Source organism: Elaeis guineensis, chromosome 4, assembly GCF_000442705.2.
Source record: "Elaeis guineensis isolate ETL-2024a chromosome 4, EG11, whole genome shotgun sequence".
NCBI lineage: Eukaryota > Viridiplantae > Streptophyta > Magnoliopsida > Arecales > Arecaceae > Elaeis > Elaeis guineensis.
This window is the reverse complement of record NC_025996.2, coordinates 36,472,974-36,490,374: the sequence shown is the minus strand read 5'-3', so window position 1 is coordinate 36,490,374 and position 17,401 is coordinate 36,472,974. Positions and strand designations below refer to the sequence as shown.

Genomic DNA, 17,401 nt, shown 5'->3' with positions numbered 1-17,401 from the left:
GGTCTCTGCCATATTCATTGATATGTACATTCAGAAAAGGAAGTTGCAATGGAACTATCCAACATCCTATATAGTGATTGTGAGCTTCTGCAGTTATATTCAGTAAGGCTGATGATGGAAGAGGCAATTTATTCTGATTATCCAGTTAATGAGGTTGCTTTAATTAATCTGGATTTCTTTGGGTGAGCATACAATGCTCTCTTGAGGTCATTTGAAGCATGTGCCAAAGAATGATTTACTTATGTTCCCATTATTAGCTAAGCAAACTGATTTCTCCCAGGGCCCCGACAATTTAAGTAACCAAAATGGTCCAGCGGACTATATAAGAGGAAAAAAAAATATGAGAACAAACAAATTGCTGAACTAGTGCAGCAAAGGTGGGTTTACTAATAGAAACCAAGAACTTACCCTATCTTTGATTGGGGTCGTGAGAGAGAGGATGGATGGGGTTGGAAGGATTGATGGCCTCCATCTACTGTTTGGTTCAAAAAGTTTAGAGAGGATGGAGGAGAGATTGCTCATCTATCCTAGTCTACCAATTTGCATCCTCCCAAATTGGGAGGATGCAAGAAAAGATGGATGGAGTATGTAAGGGGTAGATTTTTGCATTGACAAAATTATCTCTCATTAATTTTTTTAACAAAACTATAACACTTATTCACTTTTTCATTCATATTATTTATATATATTTTATTTTATCTATACTATCAATCCTATATTATTAAATTTTATCACTAATTATTTAATCTTAGTACATAATTTCTGTAATTATAATTAAATAATTAAAATAGTCTTCTATTTTTCTATTTATATTTACTATTTTTAATTAACTATTTGTAGAAAATTAACTTAACTATTTGAATTAAATTATTAATTAATTAATTATATAATTAATATAATAAATTAATTCATTAATAATCTATTTATAAAATCATTTATTCAATTGAATTAATTTTAAATTAAATATTTTTATTTTATATAATTATAAATTATAAAGATTATAAGGTTATACATTTTTTACTTTTTTAATATAAATAAGAATTATAAATTGATAATAATAATATTTTTATCAAAAGATGGTTTCGTAAAAATATCATACAAATATCATCCATCCTTCCTTTCATTCCACCTATACTAAATATAGGAGGGGATCATTCCCATCCATCATTTGATGATTCGCCAAGCATATGAAAGGAAAGATGGATGGAATCCATCCTTCCTCCACTACCCATCCTTCCAATCCATCCTTCGTACCAAACAAAGAGTTAATGATGGGATCAATGATGTACAGGCCAAATATAGGGAGCTAGGGAAATTATATTCTTCCAAACAAATAGCACAGCACATTGTGGGTGGAGAGGGTCACTAGTTTCTGTTGGAAGATGGGTGGAGATCAAGAATGGCTGAAAAGCAAAGAACACAACCAGCTACTATCTGAGGAACTCAATGGTGGAACAGCATTTGGTCAATAATTGGGTATTTAAGCAAAATTGGATGGAACTGAAAATTTAATAAAACCAATACAAATAAAGGTACAAACTATTGGGTGGAGAATGAGACATGGGTACTTTGTAGAACCGCTCAACAGAATCTTTAACATAAATCACAGTGGAAAGCTGATTCCATTTTACTAATAACCAGGTGGATCATCATAGCAGATATAAGATGATAGGGCAATCTGAAAAGCATCTTACAATATACTAAGTCTGAGATTGCCAAGAGTGAACTTTCCTCCAATCACTTTTTTCTTAAGAGTAAAAAGTGAAAATTTACATTGAAAGTGAACTTTGAAAGAATGCAGTGTTAAAATCAACTATTAGAATAAATCTTTACAACATGCATCGGAAGTTATTGTGTGAACAATGCAACCTCTACAAAAAGTACATGTTGCAATTTGCTATCCCAAACTAAGTGCAAAGACAAATTTTGATGTTTGATCAAAATAATTCAAGCAATTCGTATAAGCATGAGGCACAATAATCCAGAGTTCAGAACAGGCATACTATATCTAATGCTGCGACACCTGGTAGTATTCTTCCTTTGAGAAATTCCCAAACAACTGATGCATTTTTAAACATTCTATATTGAGTTATAGAACATGATGTTCCTGCAACTGCATTGCAGGCTGCATTCCCAACAACCGTCACATCACAGTCGGTCATACTTATTTTTTGAAGCATCAGAGCCAATTCAGATGCTCCCACTGTGTCTTCTTTTACTGAATCAAATTTGATGGAGCCAATCAATAGAATCTTCTGTAACACAAAAACAGAGACTATGAAAATGATACTGTTGAAAAATATAACACCCTTTAGATAAAATATTAATATTAGAAGAGATGAAGAGCATCAATGGAAATACAAAGGGAGATCTGTCAGCTCTAAGCATAAGAAACCTAATTAAGGAGCAGAATTATTCACACAAATACAAAATAAAAGAAAAGAAACAATTTATGACGATGAAGAGTTGCCAATTAGATATAAATCACAAAAATCTTCCACAATGATAGATCATAATGAATAAGCCTCATCCCAGCTATTTCAGATTAGCTTGATGAATCCATCTTTGCCTATTGTCTCTCCCAAAGACTATATCTCTGCTGCTATAAGCTTTACCCAGTCCTCACAAATCATCTAAATTCTCTTATAACTTTTCCACTGGTTCTCGACCATTCAACACATAATACAGCCTCACCCTTGCCTACTCTTAGTCAGATCATTTATGCACATGCTCCTATATTTTTTCCCCCCTCCACTATTTAGTCCTTGGCTAGCGCAACCCTTAAGCTTCTTCTTGTATGCTCATTTCTCACCCTACCCCTCTGAGCTGCAGTGATCCACCTTAACATTCTCATTTTTTTCCATTTTCATTTGTGTGCCAAGTTCTTCTTCATTAATCAACGTGAACCAAAACATCTTGAGCATTTTATAAAATCTTTTGTTGTCATATACGAATGTGTCAATGACATGACATCCTTGATTTACCTACATGCTTCACCAGTTGGTGCTAACTCAGTAAGAAATATCTTCATTAAAATCTTAGTTTTTTATTATTAGATCCCAGAAACAGTCACAGAAGAAAGAATTGTTTCCTGTGCCTGTGTTGGTGAAGCTATGACATTAACATTTGTGCCGTGCCATGTAATGTTGACAGTTTGTAAAAATAAACAAGTTTGTAAAAATGGTCTCAAATGGCATGCTGAAATATGTTATTTTATTCAATTTCTTCCAATTCATGATACATTCCCATGCCATACTTGCACTGGCATAGCCTGGCACTAGCATGTGACACTTAAAATCTTAATTTTGACAAGTTTGACTACTTTGCTTAGTCTTAGGCATGTTTTAGACTTGTACTTGACATATGAGATATGGTTTGGTAGTTTATACCAATGTATATTAGCAAATACTCATCTGCGCTGGACTTTATCACAAAATATCATAGGCATACAATATTAATACAGGTTAGTGTGGTTTCAATCCCTTCAGACTTAAATTACTGATGGATGATCTGCACATTCCATAAACATATTGGAAATTTTACATGAGAAATCAATAGATAAAATTATCTTATATAGCAGTTAAGGAAGAAGAGAATTAACAGGATTTCTCTTTAAAATCAAAACTTCTTGTCTTCTATTTGTATTTTTAAACTTGTTTATGATAGTTCAATTTATGAATTAAATTTCTTGAGATGCATAATGTTGCTTCATACGTTTAAATTATATTTGTCAACAATCGCATTTCTATTATCTGACTTAAGATGCTAAACAGAAGTGGCAAATCTTTTGTTTTAGTGTGGAAGGATGTAGGGGGTTGGGAAGATCTAAGATGACATGGATGGGAGTTGTTAGAATCGATACAGAAAGGCTTAAAATCACATCCAAGGTTTTACATCCCAACAGGACAGGAGGCGTCCTGGTTGTCCCATCCCGTTACTGTGAAAAAATGGGACCAGCATAGGGTCGGGATTCTGAAATCCATCCATGTAGGAAGAGAAGAAGACAGAAAGGGAGATGAAGAAGGGAAAAGGTGAAAGGAAAGAAGAAGAAGAAAAATGAAAGAAAGAAAGGGAGGAAGAAGAAAAAGAAGGAAAGAAGAGAGTAAGGAAAGAGAAAGAAGAAGAAAAAAAAAAGAAAGAAAGTGATAAGAAAAAAAAAGAAAAAAAAGGAAGGTAGAAGAAAAAGAAAGAAAAGAAGGAAAGAAAAGAAAGAAGGAAAGAAAAAAAGAAAAGAATAAGGAGAGAGAGACACCAAATATCTACGAGACAGTTGTCAGGATGGGATGGAATAGTGGGGCATTCCGTTTCATGGAGATATTGGGACATCTATGCCCCACGAGATTTAAAACCTTGACCACATCAAATGTGGCACTAAAGAGGAATCCTTGCTGAATGAGTGAGCAAAAATAGTTGGGATCAAAATGCATCTACTTCCCGTCGAAATGCTATTGCACAATAATTACTAGAGAAGAAAAAGCTAAAAATCTAACTCTGTACTTAGTTAATATAAAACTTATGAATTTTGGCATATCGAACAGCTCTTCAGTGAAAATACCAGAGTTCCTGTATCAAAGCTCTGGTTCCTACATTCCTAAGCCTCTAGTAGGGCAACAGAAAACATCTTGAGCAGGGACTTAAGGAGGAGAAGAGTCGTTATCAGGCCAAAAGGAATAGGAATAGATCAAGACCAAACTAGAATAGGAATGTGGTAAACTTTGTTAAGCATTGCTGCACACCAAATGAGACTGAAGAAACCATGCTTGGCACTCTCCAACAAGCTGATAGTGGATGTCCATTCCCACCTATAGATCGGGCCAGGAGCTTTAGGCTAGGCAGGTCAGGCTGTATATGTTTAAATTTACACTGTAGATAATCCTAAAAATGGAGGAAGGAGTAAAATTTAATCCAACAACTTGTGCAACACTCATACCTTGAACTTTATGGAGTGTAAAGGAAGGAACTATAACCAACCTTGATGGAACTAGTGAAAAAAAGCCTTTAGAACAATTAACTTCAACAAAAGATTTCACCTTGGATGATAGCAAATGTTAAATGATAATCAACAAAAATTACTAAAAACCACAAATAGATGAGGACAGTGCTTGAATTTGGCTAAGGTAATCAAACCACTTGCATGATGTGATTGTCATACCTTGCATATTGAAAGCAAAGAAGAGAGTTCCTTCAATGATACTGGCCCTAGATCTATAGGTGTCCAACCTAAAAGAAAAACACGCATGAAATATCAGGTACAGATATACAAGGCTCTGTATTCAAGAGATGTATACTGGTAAGACATAAAACGCTATAAAGCTATAACCATGCTAGCTCAGATGTTAAAAAGGAAGAAGAAACCATTTTTACCTCAAAACTTAGGTCATATTTTTATTTTGCATGAAATTTCAAAAAATTATAAAGTTATGCTTCTAACATTTCCCATATCATGGATATGTTTAGAACAAGAATTGAAGTACTAGCCATACTGACTGGGAATCTATATGGGGTACCCATTGCATGCCCTCAAATTGCATACCAACCTTCATACCAACTTGTAACATCCCAAATCAAGTCATATCAACTGATATTGCTTGACACACCTTGTCTTTTCCCCCTTTTTTTTGGGGGGGCACATTTGAAGTGTCCCTGTATCAGCTTGTGCCAACTTGATATCTCCCCTCCCCCACCCCCCACCCTGGCCCAACCCACACACATAGCACATTATGTATCATAATCACCAACAAGAGACACAGATCTGCTCATCTGCAGCTTCAAATTTAAATCCTTGGTTTCAATGTATTCATCCATTAGATATACAGTGCAAAACAACCTAAATACCTTCCTTATTTCCAAGTACTAGAAAAATCTAATAGGATATTTTTGTTTTTTTGCTATCAAGGTATTCTTGTAATTTAACCAAGTATTAAATGCATCCAAGAAAGTCAATCATGAGAAAATCATGATACATTTAGCCCAGTGAAATTACAATATCCTTGCATGTTTCAAGGGCATTAGAATAAGGAAAGGATATTTAAGATATATGATGATCTGTTGAATTCCTCCCCTTCATATGTATGGTGTCATATGTGGATATATTGGGATCTTTAATAAGTGCTTTCAAATAAACAGTTCTATTTTGGCCCTAAACTAGTTAATAACATAGAATTAGATTATTGTGGGGTGGAAGAAATATAGATTGCAATTGGGAATACAAAATTATAATTGCCTTTATGGATATTTGCTCTTTTGCAATTAAGAATCCATTAACAATACTCCAAATGATCATTAACAATAGGAAATAATTCGTTGCTTTTGAAAATTTTAACCAAGTTATCAATTGAAGACCTGTTAATGTAATAAAAAAGACTATCCAAAAGTCAAGAATCACTGTATGTATATTGACAATAATGATGGAAGGACCACCAGCCATCCATCATTTTCGTGAAATTATGAAGAATTACCCATGCCAAACACTTGAGCGATACTTCCCAACATTGAAGTAGGGAGCCTCTTTCAAACGGAAGAGGGGCACACCTGTTGGGTTATAACCTAGCTTACAGCAATAACTATATTATCAAAATAATTGATGACCGTATTAACTGGAAAATTGAACAAACACCAGAGCAAACAGAGGGATGGAGAAAAGACCAAGATTACAAAGCATCTAATTTGTCTGTCATCAGTCCTCGAAGAAAACTTTGACTTTTATGGATCTCTCTGATTACCATTATAGATCAACTATTCTCAAACATGCTTGCCTAATTTAAGAGCACTTCCATAAAGAGAAGGCCATAACATCTCAGATTGAAAGCAAAAGGCAATTAATGAAACAAAATAGAAAAATGAAAGTCGAACTTAAGCATGCACCAATCTAAGTTAAATGGAACAATAAGCAAAAATGTGATGTTAATTCTAATGTATATGGAACAACAAAGAAACCAAAAAAAAAATTAAAAGGACAACCCTCAAAAAAAGCTAATTTGAACAAGAAGAGCACAAGAATTGTAATTAACTAAGACCTGAAAAAGCTGATGATTTAAGACTAACAACTTGACACTCACCAGTCAAGATACCACCAGAAGGAAATATCTCCCGCAGGTCCTGTTTGCTATTATTAAAACACCAAAAATCATTTGGAAAATAAATTGAGATTTTCCTACGATGTGCATGCTGGATTAGTTTCAATGCTTCTCCAACAGCATCCTGTTCCACAAAACATCCAGGGACAGAGAGGCCCAAAGCATTCATTATTTGAAATGCAAGTTTCCCAAAAAAATACACTCCATCACATTTATAGGCAAGAAGATGCAAAGCATTTGCTTTTTCCAAGAAATTACTCCCTCCGATCTGCAGTAAAGTGCAGCAATATTAGGATAAAAAGACAAGTAAAAAAATACAGATGAGCAAGATAAAAACAAAAAATAAAAATAAAGATGTAAAATCATTTACTAAGTACCATGATGCATGTCTATATAATTACGAGATTTATCCACAATTTCACATCCTGGTCATGCTTAGCAAAAGAATACTGCAGTAAAAAGAATCTGGGATAAGTTCAGAAACATTTCTAACAATTTTCACAAGTTTCAAAAAACACCACATATGAGTATCGCCCCAACAGATGTGATACTAAAGTTTGTGAATTGAGAGAAGATAATCTCATTTCATAATTATATTAGCATGACTGGCGTCAAAACATGCAAGTAAAATAAACTTAAAGATAAAAGACATGACGAAATAAGTGGGAATTTATTTAGTCAAGCAAAATCAATGTTATCCATGATGGATATGTTAAAAGTTCAATTCCAAGAATTATGGGATTGAAGACTGATGTAATATCTGATGCAAGGCTCCAAAACAAAGGAAGAACCATTATATATAATTATACTATAATTTTTCCTTGAATAAATAAGTGCATTCAGTACATGACAAGACAACGTATGCATGTAGAAACAGTTAGATTATGTGGCCCAGCTTACAAAATTTGAGTTCTCGATTATGTGATCCGGCTTATGAAATTTGAATTCCCAATTATGTGATCCCGTTGTGAAATTTGAATTCAAATTTAATCCTTAATAATAAACAAATCTCGTCGGTTTCATTCAGTTACTTGATAGATGTATCGCATTAGGAAAAGATATATATATTGGTCCTCTCCCTGCCCATTGAGGTAACAGCTACAATAACCATCAAAATTGCTACGACAGAAAGAAGGGAGAGGGGAGAGAAAAAAATTTATCAAGGGGATCAGTTTCTCCTAATGGGATGTCTTCCTCCTCTTCCGCATTAGGTCTGCTTCCTAACGCATCTGTGAGAAATTTTTTGTTCAAGATCCTGGATTCATGATGTTCTTTTGAACATAAAAATTTTATTCAAGATTCTAGATTCATAATGAAGCATGTATGTTGATACTTAATTTTGCTAACATTTGGTATCAGATCCAGATTTAGAACAAAAATTTTCTCCATTAAAGTTGCTTAAGAAATCTTGCCTTCGCATCAAATTATCTATTGAATCATAAACTCTCAGCAAATTGATGGATGATGGCATCTTACCACCAACAGGAGGGAAATTAGCATTGATTTCTAGAAGGCCCTACCCATCATCATGGCACTGTAAATTCATTTAATGCATTTCTGATCAAGTTGTCTAGAGGCCCATAATTTTGGGCGACTGTGATTATACCTTTCATGTTTAAGGTGTTCCCCACCTGTACAAGTTCCACAAGGCCAAAGCCTTTAAGTTTCTCCAAAGAATCTGTCTATAAGAGACATATATAGGACATTGTAGTCAGGCTACCCATTCCTGGTCAAATTGATTGTTTATTGGTTTTATCTATCCCATGGCATAAGGCAACAAGGGTGTTTTTAACTGAAGTGACTTGACACTTCAGAAATCGTGAAGTGTCAAATTTCTAAAAAAAAAAAAGGAAAAAGGGAAAGAAAGGGGTTTTGACTATCCATAAGCTAATATCCATATTTTAAGAAATCTTTTGGAACAATTGAAATATGGAAAATGCCCTATGAATGTACTATTTGGAAAATAGGTTACGTTACTTGTTTAAATAAATTATGCTGATATTTTAGTGAAATTTTGACATTATTATATTAGGGTTGCATTATTAAAATGTCTATTATTTTGGGAATATCAATTATTGTTTATATGTATGATCTTATGTTTACATATAGTTTGTTAGTCACCAAAGTGGCCAAACTAGAATGCTTAAGAAAATTAACATGCATAAAATGATCATTTATCCATGACTTTAATGAAATGCCTATTAGTGAAAAATCAGTGGATAAATTGACGTTCACTAGTCATTGGAACTTTAGGATTCACCCAAAGGTAAATCAATTATTCTATGAATAGTGAGCATGATAGAGGTAAATTAATATTCTTTGGTCAAATATATTTGTACATCCAAAGATAACATGTATGTTTGATTGAGAATGTTTAATTGCCTAATAAAGATCAATAATGGCATTTAAATTATGATAGTATATCGTAGTATCTACCCAAAGGAGAACTATAATATGCTTTTATTGTTGTTTGTCTGAATCCATAATGAAATTATTTTAATTTTGAACATTTATGTATTACTTTTGCAGCTATTTCTCTTCATTTGCATCATGGAATGCCATACCGCCCCGTACCGCCCGTATCGTACCGTATCGGTCTCGTATCGGTACGTCATACCGAAGTGTACCGACATTACCGTACCGTACCGAACCGCGTACCGACATTAAACAGAATTTCATCGGTACGGGGTCCGATACTGGTACGGCGAATCTTGATTTGCATGCTTCATCTGTTACCGTATTTAATGGTTTGAACTTTTCTGAATGGTGCGAATAAGTCAATTTTTGCTTAGGTATGTTGGATCTTGACTTAGCACTATTGGAAGATAAACCTACTGCTCTTACGAATACGAGCAATGAGGAAGAGAAATCATACCATAAAGCATGAGAACGGTCTAACAGATTAAGCCTCATGTTCATGCGAATGACTATTGCCAACAATATTAAGAGTACCATTACACAAACAGAAAGTGCAAAGAAATATCTGAAGTTTGTGGAAGAATGTTTTCGTTCTACAGAAAAGTCACTTGCTGGTATACTAATGGCAGAACTCACGACCATGAAGTTCAATTGGTCATAGAGTATGCAAGAGCATATTATTGAGATGACTAACATTGCAACAAGGCTAAAGACTTTGGGGATGACGGTGGAAGACTCCTTAGTGCAGTTCATCTTGAACTCACTACCTCCAGAGCAAAGTATGCTGAATCGGTACCGTCGGCCGTTTCGGCCGACCGACGGTACGGTTTGATATGGTTTCATACCGTACCAAACCGACGATCCGAACTGAAAGAAAAAAGAAAGAAATAGAGAGAAATAGAGAGACAGAAAGAGGAAGAAAAAAAAAAGAGGGAGGGGAAGGAGCCGGCGGGGCCGTCGGACAGCCTCCGACTAGCCGTCGTGGCCGTCGGAGGGCGCAGTCCACGCGTGCGGCGCCGCAGGCGTGAAACAGGGGCATCGCTCCTGTTTCGCAAATTTTTTTTAAAAAACATGGTTTTAAGTGAAGTCGGCAAACGATTTGTCGGCTTTACGATTTTTATTTTTTTTTAAAAAAAATTCTTAAGTCGGCAACCTAGTTGCCGACTTCATAAGTTTAAAAAAAAAAAAAAAAAATCGAAACAGACGACGAAAAAGAAGAAGGGGTGGAGCCCCAGAGGGGCTCGGCCCGCTCGACCGCCCTCAAGCCATCGGCGTCGGCTCGCCGACCACCGGGAGCCTCGCAACGCAGGCACCATTCGTCCGGTAGGTTCTCCGCCCCCCTCCGAGCGCTCTCTCTCTTTTTGCTCTCTTGAAAGCCCTATCGAGCGATACGGGGCTCGGAAGCCCTTCGACGGCCGCAGCCGGCCACCGCCGGCCTCCGGCGGCTCCCACCTTCCTCCCTTCCCTCCCCTCTCTCTCTCTCTTTCTCACTTTCCATTCTTTTTTCTTCGGTACCACCGGTGTACCGATTTTACCGATCGAATTGTGCCGGTTCCCCGCCGATCTGGTACGAGATGGGGTGTACCGACTGGTTCAGCACGGTATGGCAAACCTTGCTCCAGAGTATGGACCTTTTCAAATTAACTATAACACTATTAAGAACAAATGGAATGTTAGTGAATTGTCCAGTATGCTTACTCAGGAGGAAACAAGACTGAAGAAGCAAGTAAGTCATTCCATTAACCTCGTGAGTCAAGAAGTTGGTAAAGGAATCAAGATGAAAATCAACAAGTTTAAGAAGAAGAAAAAAAATGCTTGCTAAGATTCCTTAGGCTGATAAGAAGGAACAAAAGATAGACAAGTGTCACTTCTATAAGAAAGTAGGACACTATCAGAAAGATTGCCAGAAACGTAAGGCTTGGTTCAAAAAGAAAGGTAAATTCAATGCTATTGTATGTTTCGAATCAAACTTAACTGAAATTCCTCATAATACTTGGTGGCTTGATTCTGGTGCTACTACTCACGTATCCAATATGATGCAGGGATTCCTTACGATCCAAACCACAAATCCAACTGAGGATTTTTTGTTCATGGGGAATCGTATGAAGGTTTCAATTGAAGGCATAGGGACTTATCATTTGATCCTGAATATTGGTTATCACCTAGATCTATTATAGACAGTTTATGTACCTTCAGTATCTAGGAACCTAGTTTCTCTTTCAAAACTTGATGTTTTTGGGTTTAATTTTAAGTTTAGACATGGTTGTTTCAGTCTATATAAGAATACTTCTTTTATTGGCTTTGGTATTCTTATTGATGGTTTATATAAATTGAAACTTGAGAATCTCTTTGCAGAATCCCTATTTACTATTCATCATAATAGTGGAATTAAGCATAATTTGCCAAATGAAAATTCTGCTTACTTGTGGCATAAGCATTTCGGTCATATATACAAAGAAAGATTAGAGAGATTAGTAAAGAATGAGATTCTTCCGAATCTAAATTTTACTGATCTTGGTACATGTGTGGATTGCATTAAGGAAAAGCAAACCAGACGTAATAAGCAAGGTGCCACACAAAGTACTCAGCTTCTTGAAATTATACACATTGATGTGTGTGGACTTTTTGATGTTCCATCTTTTAGTGGAGAAAAATATTTTATTACTTTTATCGATAATTTTTCATGTTATAGCTATATCTATTTGCTTAATGAAAAATCTTAAGCAATGGACGCCCTTGAGGTATATGTAAATGAGGTTGAAAGGCAATTAGATAAAAGAGTGAAAATCGTAAGGTCTGATAGAGGTGGTGAATATTATGGGAAACATAATAAATCAGGACAATATCCAAATCCATTTTTAAAATTTCTCAAAGACATGGCATATGTGCACAATATACTATGCCAGGCACACCTCAACAAAACGGTGTGGCAGAAAGGCGTAATCGACATTATTAGATATGGTTAGGAGTATGATAAGTAACTCCTCACTAACCAAATCATTGTGGATGTATGCTCTCAAAACCGCTATGTATTTACTAAAGAGGATTCCTAGTAAGACAGTTTCAAAAATCCTTTTTGAGCTATGGACTAGAACGAAACCTAGTTTAAGGCATCTCCATGTTGGGGTTGCCCAACGGAAGCAAAAATTTATAATCCACATGAAAGAAATTAGATTCTCGAATGATTAGTGGTTACTTTATTAGCTACCCAGAGAAATCTAAAGGATATAGGATTTATTGTCCAAACCATAGTCCAAAAATTGTTGAAATCGATCATGCAAAATTTATTGAAAATTGTGAAGTTAGTGGGAGTGATGAATGGCACAATATGGAACTAAAGAAAGTTAGGGTAGATGTTTTATTACCCATAAGCATTCCTTCTTCCATAACTATGCCAAATGTTGTGCCAACAATTGAATAACATTCAAACAACAGTGAACAACATTTGGATAAGGAAACATCCCATAAAGAAACTAACTCACAAACATTTGACAAACATAAAGCACAAGGAATACCTTGAAGAATATCTTAAAGAGAAAGAAGATCAGCTATTCTGGATGATTATATGGTTTACTTACAGGAGTCAGATTTTGATATTGGAATTAGTAAAAATCCGGTTTCATTTTCACAAGCCATAGAAAGTGTTGAGTCTGATAAATAGATTGATGCCATGAAAGATGAATTGAAATCCATGGAACATAATAAAGTATGGGATCTCATCGAATTGCTAGAAGGTTCTAAATGAGTTGGGCGTAAATGGGTCTTTAAGACCAAGTGCGACTCGAATGGCAATATTGAACGATATAAAGCTAGACTTGTTGTCAAGAGTTATACTCAGAAAGGAGGCATCGATTATAAAGAGACCTTTTCGTCGGTCTCAAAGAAAGACTCAATAAGAATAATTATGGCATTGGTGGCTCACTATGATTTAAAGTTATACCAAATGGACATGAAAACAATCTTTTTTTTTAAAAGAGACCTCGAGAAGAAAGTTTATATAGATCAACCTGAAGGTTTCTCAATAGAAGAAAAAGGTCAAATAGTGTGCAAATTAAAGAAATCAATATATGGACTTAAACAAACTTTTCGGCAATGGTACATCAAGTTCAATGATACCATAACATCTTTTGGATTTAAGAAAAACACCATTGATCGGTGTAAATACCAAAAGATCAGTGAGAGCAAGTTTATATTCTTATTTCTATATGTTGACGATATTTTACTTGCTGCTAATGATTTAGGGATATCGCATGAGACGAAAAATTTTCTCTTTAAGATTTTGAAATGAAAGATATGGGAAAGGCATCCTATGTGATAGGAATTAAAATATTCCGTGACAGATCACAAGGTATTTTAGGATTGTCTCAAAAAGGATGTATCGAAAGAATTCTAAAGAAATTTAATATGGACAAATGTTCAGTAAGAATTGTTCCAATACAGAAAGAGGATAAATTCAATCTCATGCAATGTCCAAAGAATGATATAGAATGTAAGTAATGGAATCAATTCTTTATGCTTCAATTGTGGGTGGTTTAATGTATGTGTAAACTTGCACAAGATCAGATATTAGCTTTGCGGTTGGAATGTTAGCAGGTATCAGAGTAATCATGGAATAGATCATTGGAAAGCTGCAAAGAAAGTTTTGAGATACCTACAAGAAACAAAGAATTACATGCTCATGTGTAGGAGATGCAATCATTTAGAAGTGATTGAACACTCTGATTCAGATTTTGCTGGATGCATTGACAGCAGAAAATCCATATTTGGTTATCTGTTATGTTGGCTAAAGAAACAGTATCGTGAAAAAGAGCCAAACAGTCTGTCATTACTTCATCTACTATAGAAGCAGAGTTTGTGGCATATTTTGAAGCCACAATCTAGGCATTATTGCTGTGGAACTTTATTTCGAGATTTGGGATTATCGACACCATTACCAAGTCGTTGAAAATTTATTGTGATAATTTGCAGCAGTATTCTTCTCCAAAAATGACAAATACTCAAGAGGTGCCAAACATATGGAATTAGAATATTTTTGCCATTAAAGAGGAGGTTTAGAAACAAAGAGTGTTTATTGAACATATTAGAACTGATCTCGTGATAGCAGATCCATTGACAAAAGATTTATAGCCAAAGACATTTAAAGAATATGTACATAGAATGGGTCTTGGTTGTATTTATGAATAATGTATTCATGATGATTTTGGCACTCTGAGCTCAATAATGTGTTTTTGATATACATCAATGAATTTCCTGTTTCTCACAATGGTGTACACATAACTTGTATCTTGAGTTAATTATAATAGAAAAGTCTCTATGAGACATTACTGTGGACCATAATGAAAATAGATATATATATAGATATATACATATACATACACAAATACATACATACATACATACATACATAGTGTGTTGAGTTGCAAGTGTTGTGGTATATGAAAGGAAGTATACTGTATAAATAGTATATGACCACCATACCTTGCATTTAGCGATTTGCCATACTAAGGTAATCATGATGAACATTAATACAGAGATTTGTTTCTTTATGTGCATCTAATGTTTATGTTATTTGATTACTTAGCCAAGTGGAAGAATGTTAGATTATGTGGCCCGGCTTACGAAATTTGAATTCTCGATTATGTGATCCGGCTTATGAATTTGAATTCCCGATTATGTGATCCTGTTTGTGAAATTTGAATTCAATTTAATCCTTAATAACAAACAAATCTCATCGGTTTCATTCGGTTACTTGATGGACGTACCGCATTAGAAAAAGATATATATATCGGTCCTCTCCCTACCCATTAAGATAACACCATGATAACCATCAAAATTGCTACGACAGAAAGAAGGAGAGAAGAGAGAAACCAATTTATCAAGGGAATCAGTTTCTTCTAACGGGATATCTTCCTTCTCTTCCGCATCAGGTATGCTTTCTAACGTATCCGTGAGAAATTTTTTATTCAAGATCTTGGATTCATGATGTTTTTTCGAACATAGAAATTTTATTCAAGAATTCTAGATTCATGATGAGCATGTATGTTGATGCCTAATTTTGCTAACATAGAAACCACAACATCCGCATCTAAAGCAAATCTATTCCCCTTTCAAACCCATGATGGATCAAAGTCTTGCCTATAAAATAATCAAAGCTTGCACAGTAGCATGGTTCATTATCAAAAAGTCCACAAATAGTGATATAAATTACATGAATAAAGTTTTAGGCTGGAATGACAGGTGGACAAAATGCCAATGAGTAAGTACTTCACCCCTCTTGAAAAAGTAAGATGGCTGGCAATATGGTTCACACTCAAGTCACAAGTATGACCATAACAGTTTAGATGGAGAGAAATACAAAAACCACATGACAAACCATTTTTTGTGGATCATTTCATTACACTAGACAATGGCATCGAAGAAAAAGATAAAAGATTTTGTTTCTTCCTATGCATTGAGATCATAGAATTTTCCAGAAAGGCACAGAAGAGTACAACAGCAATTATAATAGCATTGCTAGCATGATCAGAAATAAGCAAAAAAAGCAAAAGACAAGAGGAACTAACAATACCATAGGGCAATCAAAAAAAATGTAAATGGTTACATTATGAGTGAAGAAAATCAATTTTACAGCATGAGCTGTATGGTTTTAGCACGAAAATCAAAGTAAACTGTGCGCCTGTGTGGTCAAGCAATGAAATTTGAAATTGACGTTTTCCATTAAACTTGATTATAGAGGGTGACTGTGACATATAATCTCATTACTATACTAAATATCTACTACAAGCACTGCAGGTTGCTAGACAGTTTTGGGCTAAACACATAAGAACTAGATATTAATATATTTATTTCTGATAGTTCCATAGAAAAAAGGAGTTTGGGAACTCCTTTGCAATGCTGCAACTAGGGAAAGAATCAAGGGACAATTCTTGAATCATCGAAGCAATCACCCTGTAGTTTCCTGATGGTTTGCTGATTAAGTGAACTGATAACAAGTCTTTTAAAATTTCCCATCATGCGTAGAATACATTCTTATGCACAAGATGCAACTGAGTCCTTGAAACTTGGTGGATGAACTTGCCAATAAGTTCTCAGTACTAAAAATCAAACATTTTTTGGACCTGTTACACACTTAGGAAATGGTAGCTTATATGTTACACACTTGCACAGTAGCTCTAATGTAATTGTATTGCAACGACTGACATGTACGACTTTGTTAACTAAATAAAACGTTCCCCTCTTCCACTAACTAAAGGAAAATGTTGCCAGATCAAAAGATGCAGAAGGAGATACCTACAGGCTATAACAATTTGCCTTAAATATGCAGTCCTCCACAACAAACCCATCTCTACCAGCACTGGGGCAAAATTACATGATCACCACAAACAAGTTATTGCGAGTATTTCTAACTATGGCAATGTACGTGTCTATCTGAACACATCAACGGCAAGCCCAAGGTCCATCATGTTCACTAATATCATCAAATTTCTAGGAGCATCGAACCATGCACTGTTAATTTCAAAACCCCCAAAAGTCCATCTCCATAAAAACAATATGGATGATACTAATGCTGTTGGCTACCCTTCATATGGTTTAAAAAAAAAATAAAAAAAAAAAAAGACAAAAAGCAATTGAATTTTTCCCGGGCAACTTGATATAGAAGAAGAACTGAAAAAAAAAAATGTTGCACTTCACAATCAAACAAAAAACATGTTATAAAGAATATGTACCAAATCTGCATAGCTTGCGATGATTACTGCTTAAAAGATGAACGAGGATAAGAACATACAATTGCAAGGTATGGTTGTCTAGTGGTTTTGCTGATCTTTTTTAATTGGAGTAGTTCCTCCTCAAAATTGAAGCCAGCAACAGATGCATGGCAAAAGCGAGTGACACCAACAGTCGATGCA

At 35.0% G+C, this 17,401-nt stretch overlaps 1 protein-coding gene and 1 pseudogene across 1 annotated transcript in view; one reads left to right on the top strand and one right to left on the bottom strand.

Annotated features, from left to right (window-relative positions):
• Positions 1–17,395, bottom strand: part of LOC140850861 (uncharacterized) — a 31,452-nt gene extending 14,057 nt beyond the window's left edge. The window contains exons 1-4 of the mRNA XM_073256319.1: positions 17,281–17,395; positions 7,059–7,344; positions 5,153–5,220; positions 2,004–2,255 (exon numbers count right to left, since the gene is read on the bottom strand). Of these exons, the coding sequence (XP_073112420.1) occupies positions 2,004–2,255; positions 5,153–5,220; positions 7,059–7,245 (507 nt within the window). The 5' untranslated portion in view covers positions 7,246–7,344; positions 17,281–17,395. The remainder of the gene's footprint in view (positions 1–2,003; positions 2,256–5,152; positions 5,221–7,058; positions 7,345–17,280) is intronic.
• LOC140856921 (uncharacterized) lies at positions 9,988–11,571 on the top strand (annotated as a pseudogene).
• Positions 17,396–17,401: the final 6 nt, after the last annotated feature.